The 27178-nt window shown below is 41.6% G+C and overlaps 1 protein-coding gene across 15 annotated transcripts in view; it reads right to left on the bottom strand.

Moving 5' to 3' along the window:
• Positions 1 to 2272: 2272 nt before the first annotated feature.
• KCNMA1 (potassium calcium-activated channel subfamily M alpha 1) overlaps positions 2273 to 27178 on the bottom strand; it is a 730798-nt gene continuing 705892 nt past the window's right edge. For 5 of the 15 annotated variants that reach the window (XM_059169812.1, XM_059169797.1, XM_059169802.1 and 2 more), the window contains 4 exons: positions 16619 to 16813; positions 14639 to 14757; positions 12781 to 13005; positions 2880 to 3038 (listed from right to left, as the gene is read on the bottom strand). In XM_059169812.1, coding sequence (XP_059025795.1) covers positions 3014 to 3038; positions 12781 to 13005; positions 14639 to 14757; positions 16619 to 16813 — 564 coding nt within the window. In that variant the 3' untranslated portion in view covers positions 2880 to 3013. Of the gene's footprint in view, positions 3039 to 10328; positions 13006 to 14638; positions 14758 to 16618; positions 16814 to 27178 lie in introns of those variants that run through there. The other 10 variants (XM_059169799.1, XM_059169803.1, XM_059169805.1 and 7 more) reach the window with 4 other exon arrangements.

Here is a 27178-nt window from a genome sequence, read left to right as displayed (position 1 = left end):
AAGAGACTTTAGTTTGGGTAAGGACTTTTGTGGAACCCTGAACTGGGATGGAAGATCATAGTCTTATAAGACAGATGGTACCAATGATGACCGTCATTGGTCTTAATTTAGTCAGAAAAATGGGAATGGTTCTGTCACGGTGGGGTTGAAAGATGACCTCTTCCTGGCCAGAAAGGTCAACACATTGAAACTAATCAGGAAGACCTAATATTGGGTTGGGCCCTTCAGTGGTCTTATAATCTTGTTTCTGTTCTTGTGTCACTTTGAACCTACCAGGCACCAGTTTTTGCCAAAGGAGCCACCAACCATTTTTGCATACTTCCTCAAGAAAACAAAACTCATTTTTATTTTCTGTATCAGAACGAATTCTTACTGAATTTATCAAAAGCAAAACAACATGAGCTTGCTACTTTACCATAGAAGAAAATAGATTCCTGCCAGTTAGGTTTTGGGGCAGCCCTTTGCTATAGGAAGCCATTTTAGCCATTTTGGTCAAAAGGAAAAAAAAAGTTTTCTTTCAGCAATACTTGAATGGAAAGAAAAGGAAAGAGGAAGAAAGAGAAAAGCAAAGCAAAGGAGTTTAAATCCAAATCTCTAGCCAATCAGTTCTTGGAGTTTTCACTTGTGTTTTCAGAGTGACTTGGTGTGGAGAGATGGGTTCGAGAAGCACAGGACACTGTTTCTTTAAGAGAAGGTCCTTTAGGTGGCCACCACTGCCTGCCAGAGGACACCAAACAGTTATGACAAATTCAGAGATGGTTATCAGGAGACAGCGTGAAGAAGAGCCCACCAGGGTTCATGAAGGAAAGAAGAGCGTGGGTTGGTGGGAACATACCAAGGTGACCCCAATGCAAAATCATTATGTAGAAGAAGGCCTAGCTTTCAGGAAAGTTGTGAAATCCAAACAAGGGATTCACCCCCACAAACCTGTTTTACTTCTGTGGGAAACCAGGAAATGTTCATAAGCCCAGATATAGACTGCTGACGTCATTTTAGTCATTTTAGTAGACAAGTGATTGGTTATAAGTAGTTTTTTAACAATCCAATTGGACATACATTATATTCACGATACTTTTATAGAACTACTTCTACAAAATGTGACAACAGGGTAACCACAGTCTGACAAGTCACTTCAGGACAGCGCCTACAGGGCAGAAGCACGACTACATGGGCTCTGCAGGGAGTAGACAGGGGCAGAAGCTCATTTTGCCTATACTGGTCATTGGAGTACTTAGTGGACATATGTTTTCATGGTGATTTCATTGCTTGGCTCTGATCTGAGTTGCACTAATATCCTAAGTACCACAGGGTCATGGCCTAAAGAATTAATGGAGGAGATACCGTGGGACTTTGGGGGGATATTTTGGTAAGTTTGGTTTCTTCAAGTGTCCACAGTTTACATTTTTAAGAAAAGAAAAATCACTATCACATCCATGCTTCTCCATAGATCCTGATGACTGTATAAAAGATTGATCATTTTGAAGTTGAAAGATTTGCTAAATCGTTTGGAACGTAACAGTTGCCGGGACGACTAGACACCAAGCATGCAAGCCACGGCAGAGCTCTGAGACTTGGTAATTGTGTCTGATGGCTAGAAAAATCTTTGAGCACAGTTGGAAGTGGCTGAGACATTTGATTTCATTGCCGGTCATTTTCAAAGGCCTTTTCTAACAGTCATCGGGATTGAGTGCATTCATTGCTTTCCTTTTGTCGTTATTATGTTTTACACCGTTGCAGCAAGTTTGTGTGTTTTGTCCCAACAACTAAAGGAAAGCCTGAAAAAATAAAATGAAATCTGGGCAAAAGTAGTCTCCTTGATCGTATAAATGTTTCTGGCTTTTAAACAAAAACTCATCAAAAAGAACAAACGTGTTATCATATCCTGTTGTGAAGTAAAACTATCCACTGGTGTTTACACACTTTCAGGCTAAAAGCTCTGAGACTTGGAGCGTGGGGAAAAAGTCCACCAAACCCTTCCAGAATTGAAATTCCTGTACTTGCGAGGGTGGTTTGGACATAGGAAATGGGAAGCATAACAGCATGGAGGAGTCCCCACCATTCACACAACAAACGGAACAGTATCTGGTGTGTATCTAGTCCTCAAGGTCAATGTTCCAGGCGTGCCCACAACCCTCCTGGCATCGTTCATGGCCGGATCAACCTCATCTGGTAATTGTAGAAAAGCTGAAAGAAGGTCTTTCCTTCAAATATACGAACAAAGGGATGAGCAATACAGAATGAAAACTAAAGCTACAAAAATATGACTTTCAACTGAGAAAATAAATAAGTTTCCATTTATTAAGAGCTGGTGTCAGTGCGGCTAAGATACAACACCCATCCAGGAAATTCACCTGCCCCCTTTTTTGTCTTCTTTTATGAATTTACTAAAATACATGTTTACATCATTGGACAATTTGAAAATTGTTTTAGTAATCCATTGGCCTTCGTTACAATTAATTGTGGTGGTGACCATCATTCTCCTCAAAGGAAAAGAGAGAAAGAAGAGAAAGATGTATTAAGGAGTCTGGCCACTTACTCATGTTGATTTTGCATTGTTTAGATACAGGGAAGATATTTGACAATGAAAAAAAGAAAAGAAAAAATATATTTCTTTCTAATAAATAAAAATAATTTAAAATGCTAGAGGCTATACATGACTATTTTAGTATGTTCATTTATAAATGAAATCATTTTCTTTTCCAAAATACATGGAAGCAATATTCAAGGCAGACAAAGAGAAAGATCTGTCTACTTTATTTTTCTTGCATTTCTCGCTTATCCTAACGTCTCCACCAGTGATTCAGCATGTAAGAGGAAGAAAAGTCACGTCACCATTTATGAAGTTTGTCAGGCTTTAAAAAAATAGTTCTGGTCTCCTGGGAGTCAACATTCATCTTCAACTTCTCTGATTGGTGGAATCAAGCTGCTTGTGGATTTATATTGGTTGATCTGGTTAGCCATGTGGGTACTCATGGGCTTGATTTGAATGTTTCTGGGATAGGCATTATCCGGTTCATCTGTAAACCATTTCTTTTCTGCTAAAGAGCAAAACGGATAGAGAACAAGAAGGAGAAATGAGAAGCTTAATTAGTCCTAGGGTAAAGCCTTTGGAAAGTTCATTGAAAAAAAATGCAAAACTGTAATCGATAGAAGCTGACAGTGAGTAGTTGCTAAGAGATAGTGCAGTGTAGGGAGAAACCCAGAACATGGGACACCTCTGCTGCCTGTGGCAAGTGATGACCAATGCACCCTTGGGATGTAGGGGCACCATGGGTGGACCTCTGAGCATGAGGAGGGGTTGGAAGAGGAGCTCCAGCAATGTTCTCCAGGATTCTTTTAGTGGTCTGGAAAGCTTTGGTGGCAAGGAGATGCTGAATACATCAAATATTGGGCATGAACATTGTGCCTGAGGAAAAATTTGTGTGTTCACTGATTTGAGGGGAACATAAAGGACATTGTCCCTGACCGAGAGCCAGTGATCTAGCATCTTAGGCAGGATCTCAGCCTGTACCTGACTTTGTTACAGACATACTTCAAGTTACAGCTCAATACACCATTCTTCTTATTTTATTTTTCTTTCTGTCTCTCTCTCTCTCTTTTTTTTTTTTTACCCTCCAGTTTTGAGGGTCTTAAAGTAAGCCCACAGATTGTGCTGGGCAATGAGACTAAACATCAGAATAGCAACCAAAGTTTGAAGAGGATTTTGAGATGGCTTTTATTTCATGAAAGAAAACTCTATGTTGGTATAAAGTTGGGGAAGGAATTCCTAGTGGCAGTATCTTAACCGACTATAATAACCCAAGCTGTTGACAAGGGAGCTTGACCAAGTCTTGGCATTTCCACTCTAAATACAGAGATGGCTGAGAGAAGGCTGAGTCAGAGCGATTGGAGGACAGGGCGGCGTGGGGGGTGGTTTGTGCCAGTGGTGGGGGGTGCGCTGCGGGGGGTAGGGTGGACAAGAAAATGGCCTAGCATCCTCTCGGCATTTCGGTGCTGTTTTACACAGCTCGGCCTCACCCCTGCCTTTTTTTTTTTTTTTTTTTTTTTTTTTTTCTGTAGGATTGAAACTTTCTGGATAACTGACCCTGTGTTCAGACATGAAGACACTGGGCAAATAGGACATTCTAATTTGGGACTCCTGTTTGTGGCTTAGGAAAAGAAAAAAAAAAGGGGAAAAGCTTTCAGGCACACCCACGGCTCTAGAGACAATGGCCTCATTGCTGCCTATCAGAACCAGTCACAACAGCCTGGTCAGGGGGCCCGGACTGATCTGTTAACCAAAATCGCTCAGCTGGCTGGATAGAAGAGTGCGTGGAGGTACACGTGCATGTGTGTTTTTACGTCTGTACGTCTGTCTGTCTGATAGCCTAATGATCTATAAATTCAACACCTGCCGTCAGCTCACAGCCGCTCTGCTGCTTTCTGCTGGATGTGTTCTCTCTCCCGCTGTGTCAAGTCTGAGCCCTCCATGTAAACACTGTCGCGGGAGCTGGGGTGTGCCTCCCGGAGAGCCTGCTCACTACCCTTTGTTCCACAGCTCAGTTAACCCTCAGGAAACTACCTTCTCTCCCATCATTCTCTGCTCCCCTTTCTCCTGCTCTGGCCCTCTCACCTATTATAATTAAGTTCACTTTGATTTGAACAGATTGGACGATAGGAATTCATAATGCTACATCCTCACAGTGAAACTAACTGATTAAGTGCTTTAAATTATTCCCCCTGACAGAATGATAAAGTTACAATCTGTTCTGAGATGATCTACAGCTTGCCAGACTCCTACAGCTTCTTTCTACATTCATTTATCTTTTTGTCAAGTAGAGTTTTTTTTTTTTTTTCCTAAGCTTCAATTCCATAGATCTTTTAAAGTCATCAGCACATCTGAATTATTAATGAGGCTTTAGAGGCAAGGTTCCTGATGGACTGGTTAAAAAAGGTTGTATAGAAATCCAGGACTGTGTACACATCAAAATAATTTCAGCTCCATTTAAAAAACCATTTAGTTCAAGTGTGACATAGATGAACCATTATGCATTTGTGGAAACCAATTTTTTGTGATCTACGATTAAACTAACCTTTCAGAGAGGAGTAGAGTGTGATGGTTATCATGTTTTAAAAGCATTGCCAGGCCGCTGAAACAGTTTCAAACTCCGACTTTTTCCAATGGTTTATGTGTAAAGATGGTTTTCAGAAAAGCAGAACCGGGAGTCTGTGCTGTTTGCCTGAGCTGCCCTTGGTTTTGGCTGTGCCACTGCAGGGACTGATTGTGCAAAGGGATTTAGTGCGAGGCTGGACATGCCAGGTTGGAAAGGAAACTGAACTCTGCTGATGGAAACGAGTAGGTCTTTTGGGCGAAAGACCTAAGACAGCTGCAATTTGCTGAAATTTTTACAACTGCTGCAGAGAATAATTGTTCAGAATTTAGTCTTTACAGTTCAATTCAAAGTTGGCATTTTGACCTTTTGCAGCAGAGAGAATATCAATTTCTTTCTGCTGTCAGTAAGAAAGAGAGCATTATTTCCCCGTTTAAGCTTCATTCTCTCTTTCCTTCTACACTTCTTGCCATGGGAGAAAATCTATGCAGAGTAGCCCCTGTGTTTTGGCCATTCAGCTTCCACACGAGAAGGAGTTATGTTCCGGCACATCCTGGTAATGAGTCGAGGTTTTCATTATGCCTGAGAAATGGGCTTTTTAATTTGGGTGCCTTATGAGATATAAATATGTATGTTGTTGGAGACTTGTTTGGATAGGATGTTGAGGAAATTGAAATATACCAATGCTCTGAGCATCCTAGTAAAATATCCAGGGGCAGAGGTATTTTATGAAGAGATTCTTCCCAAAGGGCATCAGAGGAACACACACTTTAATGATTGTTACTCATCTGCTTCAACAGAGAGTGCTTCAAGTAGGACTGTGACACTTGGGTTTATTGAATCTTGCCTTCCAAAAAGAGACTGTGCCCGAGGAAGGCTACAACATTGGCCAGGAGGAAGAATACTCAGGGAAGGGATTCAAGTAGGTACTGAATATGTACTCTTGGTCCAGGATAAATCCAAATCCCTGAGCTTATCTCCTCTCCCTGCCTTATCCCACAGGCCAGAAAGATTTCTGGGAGCTTCATTTTTGTCCCTGAGATGGGAAGGGCGACAGATCTGGCTGTGATGGCCTCCTCCCTCCACAGAAAAACAGCCCCATTTGTTAACAAGCCTCTTTTGAGGTTGCTGACATCATCACGGCAAGGGTCGTGTGTGACCTGCCCAGATCAGCGATGGGAGGCATGGCAGTCTCTGAAAATGAGCTAGTCATACGAGATACAACCCAGACACTGACTGCAGAGAGATGATTCTAGAAGAACTGGCACTGTGGTCGGGAGACGGCATCTATGGAGACCAGCTGGCCCATGAGATACACACCAAGGATTGGCAGGGAGGCATGAGCTAGGGAGATGTCCTGGAGCAGGAAGGTAAGGTCAAAGGGATCTGGGGTCTCACACGGGAGTTGCTTGGCTCCAAGCAAGTCACTGTGTAACTGAGCTCAGTTACAGCTTCTCTTCTATAAAAAGGACCTGTGATCAGATCTTCCTAACGCTGTTGTCTAGATGAAAGGGGCTAGTGCTGGTGCACCACTTAGCACAGGTCCAGATGCCTGGTAAGTAAGTGTGTGCTCTTGAGCGTCTGTTAGTAATGGCAGCCGCCATGACGGCAGAGGGGCAGAGTTCATAGGCCAGTTTTCAATGCCATTCTGCCGCTTTGTGGCTGGATGACTTTGAACAAATCTGTCCTACAGATTCCTTTGAACAGAGAGGTGAACTGCGTGTACATCTGAGCTTGTGTGAGGATCGAGTGAGTTACTGCCTGTAAACTGCTTAGCAGAGTCTGGCACTGAGTGAGCACTAAGGTGTTAGCTTGTCCTGTGAGGTTAGCAGTAACGTAAGTATTCTCAGTATAAAGGGCTCCCGTGACGATGGGTGGTCCTTTTCCGTGTGGCCGCAAATGAGCTGGGGGAAGAGATCTAAAGGTCATAAACTGGAGGGTTGGCCTGCAGAACGGGGCTTTTGGCAGTAGAGACGACAGAGGAAGATTTGCTTGGGTTATCTTCGTTTGGAAGGAAATGAGAGGAAGGAGTGACCCAGTGTTCTTTCTGGTGAGTCTAGGGTTGCTACCCTGCCATAGGACCTGCATCCTTAAAACACTGGTTTTGTACTCAACAGGTGCCCTGCCCCACCTACAAGCCATCTGTGTCTCCCATTGCTACTTCCATCATGGAGATAGAAGGGTCCACGGTAAGAGCTACAACTTCCTCAAGCCACGAAGAGCCTAGAGGAGTGGGCTGTGGGAGGTAAGAGCCCCAGACCTGGGCTGCCCTGACTGCTTGGGTACCTGCAAGCAGAGAAACAGGCTAGGCTGTGAATACTGAGCCTCTTTGCTGGCTCCGTGGGTTGTCAGTTCTGTGGGATTTCGCTTTTTCACATAACTGCTCCCCAGAGAAGAATGCATGAAAGGAGAGACGATAATACAGCAGAGGTATTTGGAATAATTGGTCCTCTTCCTGCTGTACCACAAGCCGAGGTTTAGAAAGGGCTTAAAAGGAAAAGGTTCCATGTGGATAGAGACAACAGCTGAGCACGGTAAGCCCTAACCAGGAGCTGAAGCCTTCAGAGATAATGCTGGACGGGTTCACAGCTCACTTTGCCAGGAGGAAGGCTGGCATGTGCCCTCTGCCCCTCACACCCCAAGGCCCTCAGGGGATCCCACCCATGCCTACTGCCCTCTTCCCTCTTTGTGGGCAAAGTATGGCTATTTCATAGAAATGAAAACCATCCCTACCATAATTCTATTTGCCTCTTTTAACTAAAGTCTAACGCTGCCATTCGCTGGGCAGAGCAGACTGCCTGCTCTGGCCTTTTTCTGGGGCCTTTGTGCAGCTGACACCCCATAGACAGACTCTTCACTCTTCCCTTTCCGGTGGCAGGGGACCATTCCCTCTCCCCTCCCTATGCAATAGATGTGCGATCTGGTGGGAGACAGGCAAGCAGTTTAGTGACAGGTGCCCACAGCTTATTCTGCATCACCCTTTTATGATAAAGCAGGGATGGGCTGAAGAAGCTGAGTGAGACACTGATTTTTACCCTGTCTTGACTTCCATGGGCCCCGAAGTTTCTATACGCTCCTCTTTATCCTTCAGGAGCCTGTTGCTATAGGAACCTGACAGGTTGATTTAATTGTCTCTATTGGGATGCAGACACCTTTAGGCTTTCCCCATGCTGAAGAAGAGCCAGTCAAAGGTTTTACTGGTCATCTGAGATCTTGACAATGCTGGCAGGAGGCAAAGGCAGTACCTCTGTCTCATTGTACTTATAAAGCTATTCTCCCTTTCAGCTATGAGCCCAGCTCCAGAAAGTGCCAACAGCACAGAACATCAGGAAGCACCCAGGGGGCATTCATATATATATATGAATATATATATATATATATATATATATATATATATATATATATTTTTAATAAGTCTAGGGAGTAAAGATAACTAATAACTTGATGAAAGGCCTGAAAATATTTAAGACTAATTTATTTTAACATATTTACTGAGCATTTATATGAAGGGTCTGGGTTACAACCTGTAATATTCATACAGAATTTGAAACTTCTCCCAGTTGTGGTAGAACTGTCTATAGAAGGGTCCAGATTTCTCTTTATCCATTTGAACTGGCTTCAGGAAGGACCCTGGACAGGAGTCCTTAGAGATGTTGATGATTTTATGATCATCTGAGTGAGGGCTGCGGCTGAGAGCTTCAGCACACCTCGTGGTCTACTCACTTATTTAAGGTTCAGCCCTGTCAAAGCCTAAAGCAAATTGGACTGAATGGTTTATAAATTGCTTCTCTTGTAGAAGGGTACAGATAATTGAGTTTCTAGCTGTTGGTCTTTTTAAATGCATATACTTTCTCTTCAAATAATTCTTTCACTTTCTACCTTTACCCCTTTCTTCCTTCCTTCCTTCCTTTTTTCTTTCTTTCTCCTTCCTTCCTTCTTTCCTTCCTCCCTTTCCCTCCCTGTGTGTCTCTCTTTTTTCTTTCTCTTTTCTCTTCTCCTTCCTTCTTCCCTCTCTTTCTCCCTTCTTTCCTTTTCTTTCCTCCATCTTTTCTTTCTTTTCCTTTCTTTTTTTCTTTCTTTCTCTTACTTCCTCTCTTTCTATGCCATCCGTATTCTTTCCTTTTCTTTTTTTCATGGGGAGCAAGAAGGGGCGAGACACAGTATGAGAACTTGTGTGCTTCCCTTCTAAAAGAACCTGAAAGGGGAATGAGGCAGTTTGGAGTCACATGGAAAACAACGGAGGAGACTCTTGGTTCTAGTGAGGGAAAGTACAACAGAGTCGTTTCAGCTAATAGAAGAGAGGTCACAGTGATACCTATTCATCATTGAATGTATCATTAGCCACACACTACAGTCAACTCTCAATTGTGTGCCCAAAGTCCCGGGAAAATTCCAAAGTTTCATCTTATGTCACATTCCATTCCTGTCACAACATCATCTCATCAGAGCTGCTAACAGATTGTATATAAAATGCATTTTGGAATTACTGCCCTCTATCTGCCCAATCCCTTGTTGGGATGAAGCAAATGCCAGAAAGGCAGGTGGCAGGAGAGACTTGGATAATGCAGGGCCTGAGCCGTGAGGCCCCGGATAACTGGGCATGCTCTGTGAGCTGATACACACAACTGAGCAGTTTTCATTTGAGGGCCTACTAACCACACATAAAGGAGACCAATGCTTTTGTCACTAATAAACCTCTGGTCTAAATTAAAAGGAGGATAAAATATGAACTGAGAAGCAGGTTGGCCAAATGGAATAGCTGCAAATGTTTTCCAGCAAAGTTTATCACCTGGCATCGTACTTGGATTTAGCAGGTCTTGCCAAGATAAACACAGAGATGTGGACAGACCGATGGGGGGCTGGGTTGGGGTGGTGGTAATGGGGGGGAAGTGGAGGAAGCTGGGTTTCTTGATGGGAAAATGCTTTTGGACTTGGAGCAAGGTACCAAGGTGGGCAGGGAGGCCACGTGCAGATTTAAAGGCAAGCCAAATGGAGAGAAGTTCCCCCCAAATTACCCAACCCCAAAAACCAAGAACACCAAAACAAACTCTAAGGGGTCTAGCAGTAGCAGCAGCATAGCCTCATCGCGCTGAGCAATTTAGAAAGTGGAGGAAGAAGGAGAAATAGGGAAGGAAGAGGAGGGGAGAGGGAAGGGGAAAAAAAAAAAAAAAGCAAAACAAACTAAATAAAACCACAAACAGAACAATATAAATAAAAATAAACAAACCAATAACAGAATAAAATTTGTAACTCCTTTTTTTTTTTTTTTTAATTTCACAAAAGTTTTCACAAGGACAACGTTATAGAAGAAAACCCCCAGCAGTGGCTAGGTCATGCAGAACCATTAATTGTCATACCTTGGCCCATTCTATTCATCCTTGTTGCACTTTAGAGAGAGAAGTAAGCTATGTGAGTTTTACAATGCTTTTAAACTGTCATATTTCCTGTTGAGCACTTTAACTGGCACATTCTTATAGTTATAAATGTTCTATGGGCACAACTTTATAACCTCCTTTGCAAAGAATGCATGAAAAGCTCTTCAGGATCCCAAACTGGGGTATGTATATGGGTGTGTATATATATACACACATATATGTGTATATATGTGTGTATAGATATATATAGAGAGAGATATATATAGTTCTATATAAAAAGATAGCTATACATAATATAGAAATCCATGTATATAGGGAAAAAATAATTTGAAAAAAATTCTTCCACTCATAGGGCTTTTTAACATCCATGTATGCAATTTTGCCCCACCCCATTCCTGGTCTGAATACTGCACTGCCCTGTCTTTGGTATGGGGGCAGAGGTTCAGACTGAGCCTCACCATTTTGTCAGTAAAAGTGCTTGTCAATTCACACAGCAAGCAAATCTCCAAAGCTATCATGCTTGGGGGGAGAGGGGGTCCAAAATCTAAACTCAAAGCATTCACCATAAAAACACCTTTTTAGAGATGGTACAGGTGTGACATTTCTCTCCTCCCCTCCACCCCTATTCTGCTCTATGGAATTTTTTTTTTTTAAAGTAGACATTTCAAATCGGTATACACCAGGCCAGGGCCAGTCCACACATACATGAATTCAGTTCCAGTGGAGGTGACCGATTTGAAAGAACTACTGCCCTGTCCAAAGCCTGATTTGCATGCATACAGCATCTAACAACTCTATATTGAAAAGGGGATTTTTCTCCCTTTCCTCTCATGCTTACTAACTTAAAAAAAAAAAGGAAGGAAAGAAGGAAAACAAAAGAAAAAAAAATTATACCAAAATGTGTGTTTGGCTCACTGTTGCACACTTCTCCCCCACCTCGTGACGACAAGGAGCAGCTCACTGCTGTTGCCGTCATTCGCCTGCCTAAGTTGAATCGGCCGTGTTCAAGAAACTGGGGAGGGGTTTTCCCACTAGCTCCTTGCTTTGGGACAGTCAGCACTATGCAGCTGGGCCAACCGTCCGAGGTGGTGGCTAGCTTTTGTCTTTGTTGAGTCAACTGTGGCTCGATTCCCCCTACCTGCTGATTTATTTAGCATGTCAGCTCCTAGAAAAACATGATCTGCCGCTGGGTTTATCTTCCTCACGCTCTACCGCGGCCCCAGCCCTTGCTCCTACCTGGCATCGGGGCCCTAGCTAATCAAACAAAGGGGAGTAAAAAGGTCCCCTGAGAATGCATGGAAAAATACTCGCTCTTTCCTGAGCATTATTTATTCTGTACATAAGGTAAGTAATTCACCTTTTTAAAGATGTAAAAGGCCCAGGAAGGCAGTTTTTAATGACTTACATCTGATATTTATGATACATATGGCTTTTCATCCCAAATGTCAAAAGTGAAAGAAAAAAAAAATAGCTAGTCATATGGCATAAGGAGACAGAATAACAATTTAATACGCAATCAAACCTCTGTTCACTTAAATTAAATGACTAGAATTTGATACAGCCACTAATGGGATACTATTCTTTCCTCCACAGTAAGGGCAGAAACGTTCACACGAACTCCCAGAGGAAGTGAGCTCTGGGACAAAAAGGCCTTGGTGAGTAAAAAATCTTGGATGTTCTCTTATAAAAGCAGGTGCTTAATAATCATCTACACAAATGGCGAAAGCCTTTTAAATGCTTTGCTAGACTTCAGTCCAGAGAGTGGAAACAATCGATATGTTTTTGTTGCTGTTTTGGTTGCTCCTTTCAAATAAATGTGTATGTATATATTACTGCATGTGTATTACAAAAAAAAAAAAAAAAAGGAAGGAAGGAAAACAACAAAATCAAAACCCGAAGCACCCTGATAATCCTGATAAATCAGAACAAACTTTTCTTCTACATTGACTAAACTTGCTTTGCATAACTGACATCGATCACAGTGGCTCTCCCCTACTCTGCGAACCGCTTCCTGCAGTGAGCTGTTTATGTCTGGAGCATGCCTTTCGGTTATTTCTCCCCTAGAATCATAAATAACTTTTGGTCCTTCTGCTTATTTGCTGTTGTGCTCAAGGGTTTTATGGTGGTGAAGTAAAAATGACAACCACATGCACACTATCATACATATGCAAATATGTGTAAAAAAAAGGGGGGACTACAGGGGAAAAGGGGGAAAGTTACTGTTGGAAACACCCACTGGGGAAATGAGTGGCAGATACAGTTTCACACATGGTGGCAGTGGCTACACATATCAGAGGCGCTCTTCCTGCACGTACTTCTGTTTGTCTCGGGACTCCCGGGACTTGGGTCGGTTCTGTCGGTTTGCCGTGGACGGGATGGAGTGCACGGAGGAACTCTTCTTGCTGGAGGACTGGGACGAGTGGGAGGAATGGGAGAGGCTGGCCCGGGACTGGCCGGCGTTGTGGTCGAACTGCATCAAGCAGAAGATCAGGTCTGTCGGCACGAGCTCAAACTCGTACGGAGGGTTGGTGATGACATACCTGCATGGGAGAGCAGAGGGGTCAGGGCAGGAAGATAACTGGGCGCATAGTTCACCCCCCTCTGAACCAAGAGACTCCTTGGGTCTTGAAGAGCATCTGGAGGATGGGCTTCTAGCTGGTCCAAGGCCTTCAACATTGTCTTCCAAGCTGAACTAAACCTTCCTCTCTTTGGCTCGGGGCAGGAGGCCCATACGAGGTCTGGCAGAGATGCTGAATTAGTGCCTATGACAGGAGAACCAAACTGTGCTTCCTACGATCCATGTGCCCCTTCCAATTCAATATCAAGTTCAAGTCTGATTCTGAGTGGCCCAAATGCATTGCAGCTTTTGTTCAGACACACACACAGGATCAAAAAAAAAAAAAAAAAAAAAATACTGTTTTCTCTATAGTATTACACCTCAAAGTGGATCCTCAAGCCAGACATACCAAGGAGTCTCACTTCTGGCTGTATACTATAATCTTTATATGTTAAAAAAATTATCTTTTCAATCCAGAGCAATTAAATCAGAGAACTCAGAATATTTTTAAAAAGCACCCCTGGTGATTCTTTTTTTTTTTTAAGATTTTATTTATTTATTTGTCAGAGAGAGGGAGAGTGAGAAAGTAAGCACAAGCAGGCAGAGGGAGAAGCAGGCTCCTTGCTCAGCAGGGAGCCTGATGTGGGACTTGATCCTAGGACGTTGGGATCATGACCTGAGCTGAAGGCAGCTGCTTAACCAACTGAGCCACCCAGGCATCCCACCCCTGGTGATTCTAATGTGCAAGGAAAGCTGGAAAATACTCATCTTACAGCATTGTTTCTGGAGGTGTATTATACAGACACACTGAGTTTGGTAATTCTATGACGTACTTTTAATTTAGGATCACTGTGAATTTATTTTAATGCAATTTAAAAAATATAAAGAATATAAAGAAAATATAAAGAATATAAAAAATAAAGAATTAAAAATATATAGAGCATACAAACTGTTATATTTTTCTGCTTAAATTGATAATACATAGTTTTCTTAAAATAAATACATAACAGTTTAAAAAGTCCATTAAGGGGCGCCTGGGTGGCTCAGTGGGTTAAAGCCTCTGCCTTCGGCTTAGGTCATGATCTCAGGGTCCTAGGATCTAGCCCTGCATCAGGCTCTCTGCTCAGCAGGGAGCCTGCTTCCTCCTCTCTCTCTCTCTGCCTGCCTCTCTGCCTACTTGTAATCTCTGTCTGTCAAATAAATAAATAAAATCTTTAAAAATAAATAAATAAAAAGTCCATTAAAAATATAGTCAGTAAAAATATAGGCATCAAAGATATGGCAGAGGAACCATCTACCTTAAACACTAGCAATATGAAGTATCTGTTAGGTACCAGCAGAATGATCCCAGTAGCTGGAGTTTAGAGGAGATGCTCCTATTCAGGAACTAACCTATAAAACTTGATTTCTTCCCACAGTATCTTTACATCTTATATGAGTGATTAAAGAAAAAACCTCCCATAACCTTCAAACTCAGTGTTGGATGTAATGTGTACAGAGTCTGTTTCATACTCAGAGCACGTACACAGGTATTCATTGTCGTCATTGTCGGGGACAAGAGAAGGTATTTCTGTCTCTGCATTTGGGTTGGGAGAGCAGAGTAGAAATATACTCACCTCTTCGTGCATTGGCTGGGGGTGCTGAGGTGAGCATCTCTCAGCCGGTAAATTCCAAAACAAAGCATATTATATGTTTTCAGAGCTTTGCAGAACAGATCACCATAACAACCACCATCCTGGGAGAGAAGGAAAGAACAGAGAGAAACATTTTTATTTGTCTGAAAGCAGAAGTCCGGGGGGAACAGACCCTTTTCATGAAAGCTCGTGTTGGTGTCTCCTGAGTTGGAGGGTCTGTCCCAAGGGACCGAGGCTAAAGAAGTCATTGTGATTAACAGCTTACATCTAACACTGGTCATTTTTACAGATCAGATAATGATGGGGTTCTCCGCCAGTTCTCGCCAGTTTTCCATCTGTAGCAATGAGAGCCCTAAAGAGAGTGTGCCTCTCTCTCATTTGAAGTGAGGGTATAAAGCCTGAAGGTCTCAGATGTATGTTTGGCTGGGAAGAACCCAGCTCTGCGAAATGGTGATTATGTTTAGCCCCGGCTCAGCTGTAATCACTGTGATCTGACCGTGTTGTCAAAACGGCTCGAGTGATAATTAAAATCACTGCAAGGAGAAAAGACCCCACCAGGTACTATGGTGACAGACTCTTTCAGGGAAAGGACTGTGTGAAAAGCACAATTTACAGACCTCAGAGATGGCACTGGTGGTAGAGAATGTGTTTCCCCAGGAGGCAGGGAGCTGCAGGCTGTATAAGTGGGATTCACAGTCCTAATCAGTTCACGGTCACCTTCCAAGGGTCTGGGGTCTGATGTGGAATGTGAAAGCAAACCCACTCACTTGGAAATACTGGCTTCATGCAGCCAGGTGGCTTTAGGTGGGTGTTGGAACAGGAAGGGCCCTGAAGAATGACTTCTCTGGGAATAAAGTGGCTGCCTTTTTCCTCCCTGTCATTGGAATTTCAACATGGCCATCGTATGACAGAACACAAATGGGGCAAAATCTTACCATTATTTAAAGTCTTTACCTTCCAACGTTCATCAGTAAGTCAATGACAGATCCCAGTCTGACCTAGGTCCTTGCCCATAACCACACCAAAATATGGTGCAAGTCGGCATCAGGGTTTCAGAAGAAATAAAGAAAGTGGCCCTTTCCTTGGGCAACACTATTATTGAACAATAAATACATTTGTTCCCAAGACTTGTGGCTCCACCCCTTGAACACATCCATGGAGGTGGAGTAAGGGTGAGAATCATGGTCAAGTCTACAGACTTTGGCCAGAGTATGTGAACCCAGTCGGTGTGTGGGGCCCATAGGACCACAGGTGCTGGTCATCCCCTCTGCGGCAGGGAAGGCGTGGAAGAGAGTGACTCGGTCCAGCCTCAGAAATGCAAAGACCCAGGTCCAAAGTTAGAGCCATTAAAGGATCCACGTGAGATGCTGTTTGTTTGGCCAGTGGCTCTAGGTGCATGTTAGTGTTTTAAAAACTTCCAGGCCCTGAGTCAAACCCAGATACAAACACTCTGAATCCCAGGAACTGGGCATGGCCATCGGTGGTTTCTAAAAGTTTCTCGTGGCCTAGCAATGTGCCTTTGGGGTGCAGCAGCCCTGAAGTATGTAAGACCCGTGGAAAGGGGGTCCCGGCCTTGGCCGCATGCTGGAACCACCCAATGACTCCTGACTCATGGTAGAAGACACCTATGGGAGTGAGGAAGCCCACAGGCTCTGAAGCCAGGATTTTTGGTTAAGATTCCTCATCGGGCCAATCCTCTCTCTCTGAGCCTCAGTCTCCTTAGAGTGTCTGATGATAGAAACTGTCGAAGGATTGCCATGGGAATAAAAATGAACGACTGTATGTAAAGCACAGGGCCTGCTAGCCAATAAACCGTAAACATCGCCTTGTAGTTATTTACCATAAAGACCAGAAAAGGTAGGTGGTAGGTGCCTAGCTCCTCACTCTCTGGCACCCCGTTCACTCAGCCCAAGTTATATTCCCATTCAGTGGGCTCAGGAAACCTGTACACCATGAACTCACCCCCAAGTCCGCAAAGGGTCCATCCAGCAGTGCTAACTGGGCCACGCGGCAGCGGTCCCTATTGGCCAGCGTCTGGGGGGTGCTGTAGCCCCCTCGAAGTGCATTCTCCTCAGCAATCAGGGCCTCAAGCTCTGGCGTGGCTCCCCCGGTCACAAGGGTCCGGATCAGAGTCAGGATATTGTCATTGAAGTATGTCTGGGGAGAGAGTTGGGGGGAGAAAGTCCTTTAAGCAAACACCCTAACATCACAACAACAGACATCCAAATTACAACTTTTCTTGGTATCGCTTGTTTAAAGTTCTGGCCTGTCTCTTCAAATAATTTTATGTGGGAAGTGAAAAGACAGCAGCCTCCAATTATTCCATTCTTTTCTCTCCTACTTGGTTCTGCCAGGAGAGCCTGACTTTTAAAAAACCACTTCAGGGAACTTTCATTAAAGGGCTGAAATCTAAATGGTTCCTGTTTACTGTGATTGGTGTGACTAGGAATGCAAATTCTGCTTCCTCTCTTCAAGTCCCACAGGTCTGCTAAGGGACTTTGGATTTGTGACACGAAATGCAGCCTGCCCAGGCGCTATCCCAAGTATAACTACCTCTGAGGTCCTGTCACCTTATGCCAGGAAGTAGCCTTCTCCAGCAGTGGCAAAACGTCTTCCTGTGTTGGAAAGCATCACGGAGGCCACACGTTCTACAATACTACATGCTTTGATAATAATCTAACCCAGAAACCTCTCTCGATTAAATATGCCAGATAAAATTATGAGGAGGAGGATGCCCTGGTGTGTGCACTTTTTTTTAAAAAGTCATCTCAATAATCTGAGGCAAATATAGCACATTAGAGAAGTTTCCCTCAATTGTACATTTGTCTCACATCTGAAACATAACAGGTCTGTCAGGAACAAAACAATGGGAGTTTAAAAAAATGAATAGGGTGTCAAATAAAAGAGCTCAAAAAGACTTTCGTCATCCAGACTAATTCGAGAAAAATCTCAAGTAAGGGTCTGCATTCCATTTTTCATGGTAAGAAGAAATCAAGCAGGTGAAATGAATTCAAACCAGAGTTTGCCTGTGGCTTCTGACAGCGTACGGACCTTTGGGAGTGGGTTAGGAAAGACAGCTAATTTCACCTCAGCGATTTCTCAGACACTTGATCTGGCAAAATGTAGTGGGGAATAAACCAGATAAGGATGGGTTCTCTTGCTGGGGGGCCATCACTGGTTCTCTGTCTTGGAGGAGGTTGACTAACCAGTTCTAGGCTTTGATATTCTCAACTGCAAAATTAGCACAGTCATTAAGATCAAGTACATATTCGAGGAGGACCTCTGAGTTCAGATGATAGCTACTCTGGGGCCAGGGTTCACTTTCTTCATTGAAATACTTGAAAAACCTAAAACCCGCAGAGCAGAGTGATAGCCAATTCCAACAGCAAAGAAGACTAGGAATGTTACTCAGGAGTCACCTAAGGATAACGCATGTCTCCTCCACCAGAGCTCAGATGTGCCCTGGGGCACAGCAACAGGACAAGGACAAGCACAGGGGGAACTGTTGCTGTCTGGGTCAAGGGAAAAGAGTCAGGCGGTAGGTTTAACACTGGCTTCACGTCTTAGCCACTGTGTGACCATGGAAAGTTGTCATTGTTGTGCCTCAGTTTCATGATCTGTAAAATGTATGAACAGAGTGGTTATAAGGCGGATAGAACTAATACACGTGAGGCACGTTGAGTAGTGCTTGGTGCCCAAGCAGCACTGATAAATGCTTCTGACGGGACAGCAGGGACTGGGAGCTTTCCTCTGTGAGAAGACCTGTCAGCTCATCCTTGGCCTTCCCTTCATTTACATTTGGGGTGAGGGATGGGAAAACCAAGACCATGTATTTCATCCTTGAACCTGTACTTCTCAATCTGCTTCCATTTGAAGACCCTGTTTGGGCTCAGGAATGACACAGCAAAGTCACCAGGGCCCTGCATCCTGGGATGGGACAGTAGTAATGGGAAGAGCCATCAGAGGTGTGTTCTAGTGGAGGTGGCCTTGGGGCACACCCGCAAGCATTTCCAAAATTTTCAGAGGTAAATCCTCTTCCATTACAGTCAGCACATCAGTAGAAGCAGGAGACCCCTCCTTAACACTGTGGCATGATAAATGTGTGAGTGCTGGGCATGGAACTTTGACAAGGGCCTTTGCACTCTAATTACCTTTTTTAGATCAAGACCAAGAGGAGGAATTTATCAGCTTGCAAAGGGGGCGGCAGAATATTCATGACCTTGTATACTGAACTCTGTTTTTTTGGTAGAGAGAAATAAAGGTAGTGAGAAATTTAAAAGGCTAGTATAAATAGTTTTTAAAGGGAACCACAGTATTTAAGATATAAAAGAAAAGCATCATTTTGACTGATTAAATGGTTGCTGGAAGAAGTAAAAGAAAAAGAAGCACCTGTTTTAGAATTCAATTTTTAAAAATATAGTTTCTATAAGAAGTAAAAGATGAGATTATAAGAAAGAGGACTTCATATAACTTACCCAATTATTTTTATGTAAGATATTTAAATTAAAATGAATGTGATTAGAGATAATTAAAAGAACCCAACATTCTTTCATGACAAAAATAGTCAATAAACTAGGAGTAAAAGGGAATTTCTTCAACCTGATAAGGGACATGTGTCAAGAACCCAAAGTTAGCAGCAGACTTATTGGTAAAAAACTGAATGGTTTCCCCTCAGAATCAGGAACAATACAAGGAAGTCAGCTCTAACCACTTCTATTCAACACAGCATTGGGAGCTCTAGCCAAGGCTAGAAAGAAATGAGGTAACCATATCGGAAAGAAAGATGTAAAACTATCCCAGTTTACAGAGAATATGATGTTATATATAGAAAATTCTAAGGTATCTCTTAAAATTCAATTATAGATAATAAATGTGTTCATCAAGTTTGCAGGTACAAAGTCAATATACAAAAAATCATTTGTATATCTATACACTTGTAATGAATACAAGAATAAAATTAAGAAATTCTATTTATAATAGCATCACAAAGAATAAACACTTAGGAATAAACTTAACCAAGGAAGTACAAGATTGGTACACTGAAAACTACAAAATATTGTTGAAACACATTTTAAAAAATCTAAATAATGGAAAGGCATCCCATATTTATGGATTAGAAATCTTAAAATTATTAAGACCGTATTCCCCCAAACAATTTACAGATTCAGTACAATCTCTGTCAAAATACCCAAAACCATTTTTTTTTTAAGATTTTATTTATTTATTTGACAGAGAGAAATCACAAGTAGATGGAGAGGCAGGCAGAGAGAGAGAGAGAAGCAGGCTCTCTGCTGAGCAGAGAGCCCGATGCGGGACTCGATCCCAGGACTCTGAGATCATGACCTGAGCCGAAGGCAGCGGCTTAACCCACTGAGCCACCCAGGCGCCCCCCCAAAACCATTTTTATAGAGATGGAAAAGCTGAGTCTAAAATTCATATGAGGGGCACCTGGGTGGCTCATTTGGTTAAGCATCTGCCTTTGACTCAGGTCATGATCCCAGGGTCATGGAATCAAGCCCTGCATTGGGCTCCCTGCTCAGTGGAGAATCTACTTCTCCCTCTCCCTCTGTCCCGTGCCTTGCTTGTGCTTTCTCTCTCTCTCTCAAATAAATAAAATCTTTAAAAACAAAAAAAGAGTAAAATTCATATATAATTGTAAGCACTCCAAATAACCGATCTAAAAGAGATACAGTTGAAGGACTCACACTTCCTGATTTCAAAACACACACACATACACACTACTACTATAATCAAAAAAGTATAGTATTGACATAAGGACAGACATGGGACTGAAATGAGAGTCCAGAAAGAAGCTCATATGCTTTTGCCCAATTGATTTCAACAAGGGTACCAAGACCATTCCATGGGGAAAGAACATAGTCTCTTAAACAAATGGTGCTACAATTCTTGGGCTTCCATATTCAGAAGAATAAAGTTTAACCCCTACCTCACACCATATATAAAAATTAATTCAAAATGGATCAAAGACCTAAATGTAAGAGCTAAAACTATGAAACACTTAGAAGAAAACATAAGGTAAATTGTTATGACTTTTGATTTGAAAATGAATTCTTGAATATGACACTCAAAGCACAGGCAACTGCCTCAAAAAAGATCAATTCAACTTCAAAGTTAAAAATTTTTGTGCATCAAAGTACACTATCCACAAAGTGAAAAAAAAACTTACATACTGAGAGAAAATACTTGTAAATCATATTTCTGATATAGTATCCAGAATATATATATAATATATAATCTTATGTAAGATTACATATATAAAATCTTCTATCCAAACAACATAAAGACATATAACCCAATTTTAAAAATGGACAAAAGACTTAAACATTTATCAAAAAAGATATACAAATGGCCAACAAAATAAATGAAAAGATGCTCAACATCAGTAGTCATCTGGAAAATGGAAATCAAAACCACAAGAGATACTTCTTTACACCAACTAGGGTGGCTATAATCAAAAAGACATAACAAGAGTTGGTGAGGATGTAGAGAAAGTGCAGCCCTGACACTTCATTCTGCTAGTGGGAATATAAAATGATACTGCCACTTCAAGAAACAGTTCAGCAGTTCTTCATATGGTTAAACAGAGTTATATAACCTAGCAATTCTACTTCTATATATACACCCAAGAGAAATTTAAAAAATATGTTCATATGAAAACCTGTATACATGTTTATAGCAACATTACTCATAACAGCCAAAAACGGAAATAGTCTAAATGTCTATCACCTAATGTATGCATAAATAAAGTGTGTTGTATCTGTGCATGAATATTATTCAGTTATATGAATGTTATTCATACAATAAAAATGTATGAAGTACTAACACCTTGGAAACATGTTAAGTGAAAGAAGTCAGTCACAAAAGACTACATATTGTATGATCCATTTATAAGTAATGTCTAGAAGAAGCAAATCTATAAAGATAGGTAGTACATTAAGTACCAAGCTTACGGCTTGGTCGGGAGGGAGAAGAGTTTAGTGGGGGATGCTTCAGCATATGGAGGGTTTTTTTGAAGCAATGAAAAAATGTTCTAAAATTGACTGTGGTGATGGTTGTACATATTTGTAATTACACTAAAAATCACAGAATTGTACATTTTAAATGGGAGAATTGTATGGTTATTATATTTCCATGAAGGTGTTAAAAGAGAAATAGTTAAAAAGATAACTAAACTTATAATGGCCAGATTTTTATCCATTAAGAAGCAATAATTAATAATACTGTATTGTACAGTGAAAAATTTAAGTAGGTAGATCTCATGTGAAGTGTTCTTACCAAAACAACAGTGAAAAAGAAGCACTATGCTGTAGAACTAAAAATCACATAGACACAAAATCAATGATGTGGAAGTAAGAGTAAGAAGTTGGCTGAAACTACATAAAGAAATGTGTAGAGATGTTTCCTTGCTTTTCTTTTCTTTTCTTTCTTTTTTTTCTATCTTTATTTTTATGAGAATGCTGGTAGATATTGAAGAAAGACAACAGATGACAAATTGATAAATAGCAAGTATTCACAAAAGCTAACACTGTAAACAAAATTCGAGCAGGTCAAAATGAGTAAGCAAGCAAGAAAACAAATGAACACAACCTGTCCTGAACTGAAGAATGAACTGAGGATATGGATTGAAATGGCTCACCAACTGAATGTGGCCATCACTTAAATCTGTAACAGGTGAATATTTAAATTTAAAATATTACATGAAGAAAAAAGGTGACATAACACAATGCTGTAAGGAAGAAAAAAATGTTCATGATCAGGTTAGCCAGAGACCTCTCTAGAAAACTTAAGAATGATACCAACTGAGTTTTAAAAGGATACATTTATTCCAAGAATTCTACATGCAGCTAAATCATCAATAATTTGGGAAGGCAATCGAAATACTTAAAAAAAAAAAAAAAGCATTTTTGAACCTCTAACTGTCTAAGCATTTATTGATGTACTTCATTAAAAAAAAAAATGTTCAGGGAGGGAGGAGTCAAGATGGCGGAGAAGTAGCAAGCTGAGACTGCTTCAGCTAGCCGGAGATCAGCTAGATAGCTTATCTAAAGATTGCAAACACCTGAAAATCCATCGGCAGATCGAAGAGAAGAAGAACAGCAATTCTGGAAACAGAAAAACAACCACTTTCTGAAAGGTAGGACCGGCGGAGAAGTGAATCCAAAGCGACGGGAAGATAGACCCCGGGGGGAGGGGCCGGCTCCCGGCAAGCGGCGGAGCAACCGCGCACAAAATCAGGACTTTTAAAAGTCTGTTCCGCGGAGGGACATCGCTCCAGAGGCTAAACCGGAGCGAAGCCCACGCGGGGTCAGCGTGGCCTCAGGTCCCGCAGGGTCACAGAAGGATCGGGGGTGTCTGAGTGTCGCAGAGCTTGCGGGTATTGGAACGGGAAAGCCGGCTACAGAGACAGAGCCGACAGTAAGCTCGCAGCTCCGTGTTACCTTGAACCGGTCGCAGGCTCGGTGAGCTCGGAGCGCGGCCGGAGGTCAGGCAGACGGGAGTAACTGGGCGCTGTTCTCTGAGGGCGCACTGAGGAGTGGGGCCCTGGGCTCTCGGCTCCTCCGGGCCGGAGACCAGGAGGCCGCCATTTGTATTCCCGTCCTCTGGAACTCTACGGAAAGCGCTCAGGGAACAAAAGCTCCTGAAAGCAAACCCGAGCGGATTACTCACCCCGGCCCCGGGTAAGGGCGGTGTAATTCCGCCTGGGGCAAAGACACTTGAAAATCACTACAACAGGCCCCTCCCCCAGAAGATCAACAAGAAATCCAGCCGAGACCAAGCTCACCTACCAAGGAGTGCGGTTTCAATACCAAGGAGAGCAGCAGAATTCCAGAGGAGGAGAAAGCCAAGCACGGAACTCATGGCTTTTTTCCTGTGATTTTTTTTAGTCTTGCAGTTAATTTAATTTTTTCTTTTTCATTTTTTTTTTTTTTTCTCGCCTTCGGGTAAAATTTTTTTTTTTTTTTAACTGTTACCTTTTTCTTTTTTAACGATTTTTTACTAGTTTATCTAATATATATATATATTTTTTTACATTTTTCTTAGGTGTTTTCTTTTTTAAAAAAAAATTCTTTTCTTTTTTTTTTTTTTTTTCTTTTTTCTTTCTTCCTTTTTGAACCTCTTTTTATCCCCTTTCTCCCCACTCACGATTTTGGATCTCTTCTAATTTGGCTAAAGCATACTTTCCTGGGGTTGTTGCCACCCTTTTAGTATTTTACTTGCCCCTTCATTTACTCTTATCTGGACAAAATGACAAGACGTAAAAATTCACCACAAAAAAAAGAACAAGAGGCAGTACCGAAGGCTAGGGACCTAATCAATACAGACATCGGTAATATGTCAGATCTAGAGTTCAGAATGACAATTCTCAAGGTTCTAGCCGGGCTCGAAAAAGGCATGGAAGATATTAGAGAAACCCTCTCGAGAGATATAAAAGCCCTTTCTGGAGAAATAAAAGAACTAAAATCTAACCAAGTTGAAATCAAAAAAGCTATTAATGAGGTGCAATCAAAAATGGAGGCTCTCACTGCTAGGATAAATGAGGCAGAAGAAAGAATTAGTGATATAGAAGACCAAATGACAGAGAATAAAGAAGCTGATCAAAAGAGGGACAAACAGCTACTGGACCACGAGGGGAGAATTCGAGAAATAAGTGACACCATAAGACGAAACAACATTAGAATAATTGGGATTCCAGAAGAAGAAGAAAGTGAGAGGGGAGCAGAAGGTATACTGGAGAGAATTATTGGGGAGAATTTCCCCAATATGGCAAAGGGAACAAGCATCAAAATTCAGGAGGTTCAGAGAATGCCCCTCAAAATAAATAAGAATAGGCCCACACCCCGTCACATAATAGTAAAATTTACAAGTCTCAATGACAAAGAGAAAATCCTGAAAGCAGCCCGGGAAAAGAAGTCTGTAACATACAATGGTAAAAATATTAGATTGGCAGCTGACTTATCCACAGAGACCTGGCAGGCCAGAAAGAGCTGGCATGATATTTTCAGAGCACTAAACGAGAAAAACATGCAGCCAAGAATACTATATCCAGCTAGGCTATCATTGAAAATAGAAGGAGAGATTAAAAGCTTCCAGGACAAACAACAACTGAAAGAATTTGCAAATACCAAACCAGCTCTACAGGAAATATTGAAAGGGGTCCTCTAAGCAAAGAGAGAGCCTACAAGTGGTAGATCAGAAAGGAACAGAGACCATATACAGTAACAGTCACCTTACAGGCAATACAATGGCACTAAATTCATATCTCTCAATAGTTACCCTGAATGTGAATGGGCTAAATGCCCCTGTCAAAAGACACAGGGTATCAGAATGGATAAAAAAACAAAACCCATCTATATGTTGCCTCCAAGAAACACATTTTAAGCCCGAAGACACCTCCAGATTTAAAGTGAGGGGGTGGAAAAGAATTTACCATGCTAATGGACATCAGAAGAAAGCAGGAGTGGCAATCCTTATATCAGATCAATTAGATTTTAAGCCAAAGACTGTAATAAGAGATGAGGAAGGACACTATATCATACTCAAAGGGTCTGTCCAACAAGAAGATTTAACAATTTTAAATATCTATGCCCCCAACGTGGGAGCAGCCAACTATATAAACCAATTAATAACAAAATCAAAGAAACACATAAACAACAATACAATAATAGTAGGGGACTTTAATATTCCCCTCACTGAAATGGACAGGTCATCCAAGCAAAAGATCAGCAAGGAAATAAAGGCCTTAAATGACACACTGGACCAGATGGACATCACAGATATATTCAGAATATTTCATCCCAAAGCAACAGAATACACATTCTTCTCTAGTGCACATGGAACATTCTCCAGAATAGATCACATCCTCGGTCCTAAATCAGGACTCAACCGGTATCAAAAGATTGGGATCATTCCCTGCATATTTTCAGACCACAATGCTCTAAAGCTAGAACTCAACCACAAAAGGAAGTTTGGAAAGAACCCAAATACATGGAGACTAAACAGTATCCTTCTAAAGAATGAATGGGTCAACCGGGAAATTAAAGAAGAATTGAAAAAAATCATGGAAACAAATGATAATGAAAATACAACGGTTCAAAATCTGTGGGACACAACAAAGGCAGTCCTGAGAGGAAAATATATAGCGGTACAAGCCTTTCTCAAGAAACAAGAAAGGTCTCAGGTACACAACCTAACCTTACACCTAAAGGAGCTGGAGAAGGAACAAGAAAGAAACCCTAAGCCCAGCAGGAGAAGAGAAATCATAAAGATCAGAGCAGAAATCAATGAAATAGAAACCAAAAAAACAATAGAACAAATCAACGAAACTAGGAGCTGGTTCTTTGAAAGAATTAATAAAATTGATAAACCCCTGGCCCGACTTATCAAAAAGAAAAGAGAAAGGACCCAAATAAATAAAATCATGAATGAAAGAGGAGAGATCACAACTAACACCAAGGAAATACAAACTATTATAAGAACATACTATGAGCAACTCTACGGCAATAAATTTGACAATCTGGAAGAAATGGATGCATTCCTAGAAACATATAAACTACCACAACTGAACCATGAAGAAATAGAAAGCCTGAACAGACCCATAACCAGTAAGGAGATTGAAACAGTCATTAAAAATCTCCAAACAAACAAAAGCCCAGGGCCAGACGGCTTCCCGGGGGAATTCTACCAAACATTTAAAGAAGAACTAATTCCTATTCTCCTGAAACTGTTCCAAAAAATAGAAATGGAAGGAAAACTTCCAAACTCATTTTATGAGGCCAGCATCACCTTGATCCCAAAACCAGACAAGGATCCCACCAAAAAAGAGAGCTATAGACCGATATCCTTGATGAACACAGATGCGAAAATACTCAACAAAATACTAGCCAATCGGATTCAACAGTACATTAAAAAGATTATTCACCACGACCAAGTGGGATTTATTCCAGGGCTGCAAGGTTGGTTCAACATCCGCAAATCAGTCAATGTGATACAACACATCAATAAAAGTAAGAACAAGAACCATATGATACTCTCAATAGATGCTGAAAAAGCATTTGACAAAGTACAACATCCCTTCCTGATCAAAACTCTTCAAAGTGTAGGGATAGAGGGCACATACCTCAATATCATCAAAGCCATCTATGAAAAACCCACCGCAAATATCATTCTCAATGGAGAAAAACTGAAAGCTTTTCCGCTAAGGTCAGGAACACGGCAGGGATGTCCATTATCACCACTGCTATTCAACATCGTACTAGAGGTCCTAGCCTCAGCAATCAGACAACAAAAGGAAATTAAAGGCATCCAAATCGGCAAAGAAGAAGTCAAATTATCACTCTTCGCAGATGATATGATACTATATGTGGAAAACCCAAAAGACTCCACTCCAAAACTGCTAGAACTTATACAGGAATTCAGTAAAGTGTCAGGATATAAAATCAATGCACAGAAATCAGTTGCATTTCTCTACACCAACAGCAAGACAGAAGAAAGAGATATTAA

The sequence above is a fragment of the Mustela lutreola genome, chromosome 4 (assembly GCF_030435805.1).
Source record: "Mustela lutreola isolate mMusLut2 chromosome 4, mMusLut2.pri, whole genome shotgun sequence".
In the NCBI taxonomy this organism is placed as follows: Eukaryota; Metazoa; Chordata; class Mammalia; order Carnivora; family Mustelidae; genus Mustela; species Mustela lutreola.
Note: the sequence above shows the minus strand (reverse complement) of the source record. Positions and strands in the feature narration are given on the sequence as shown.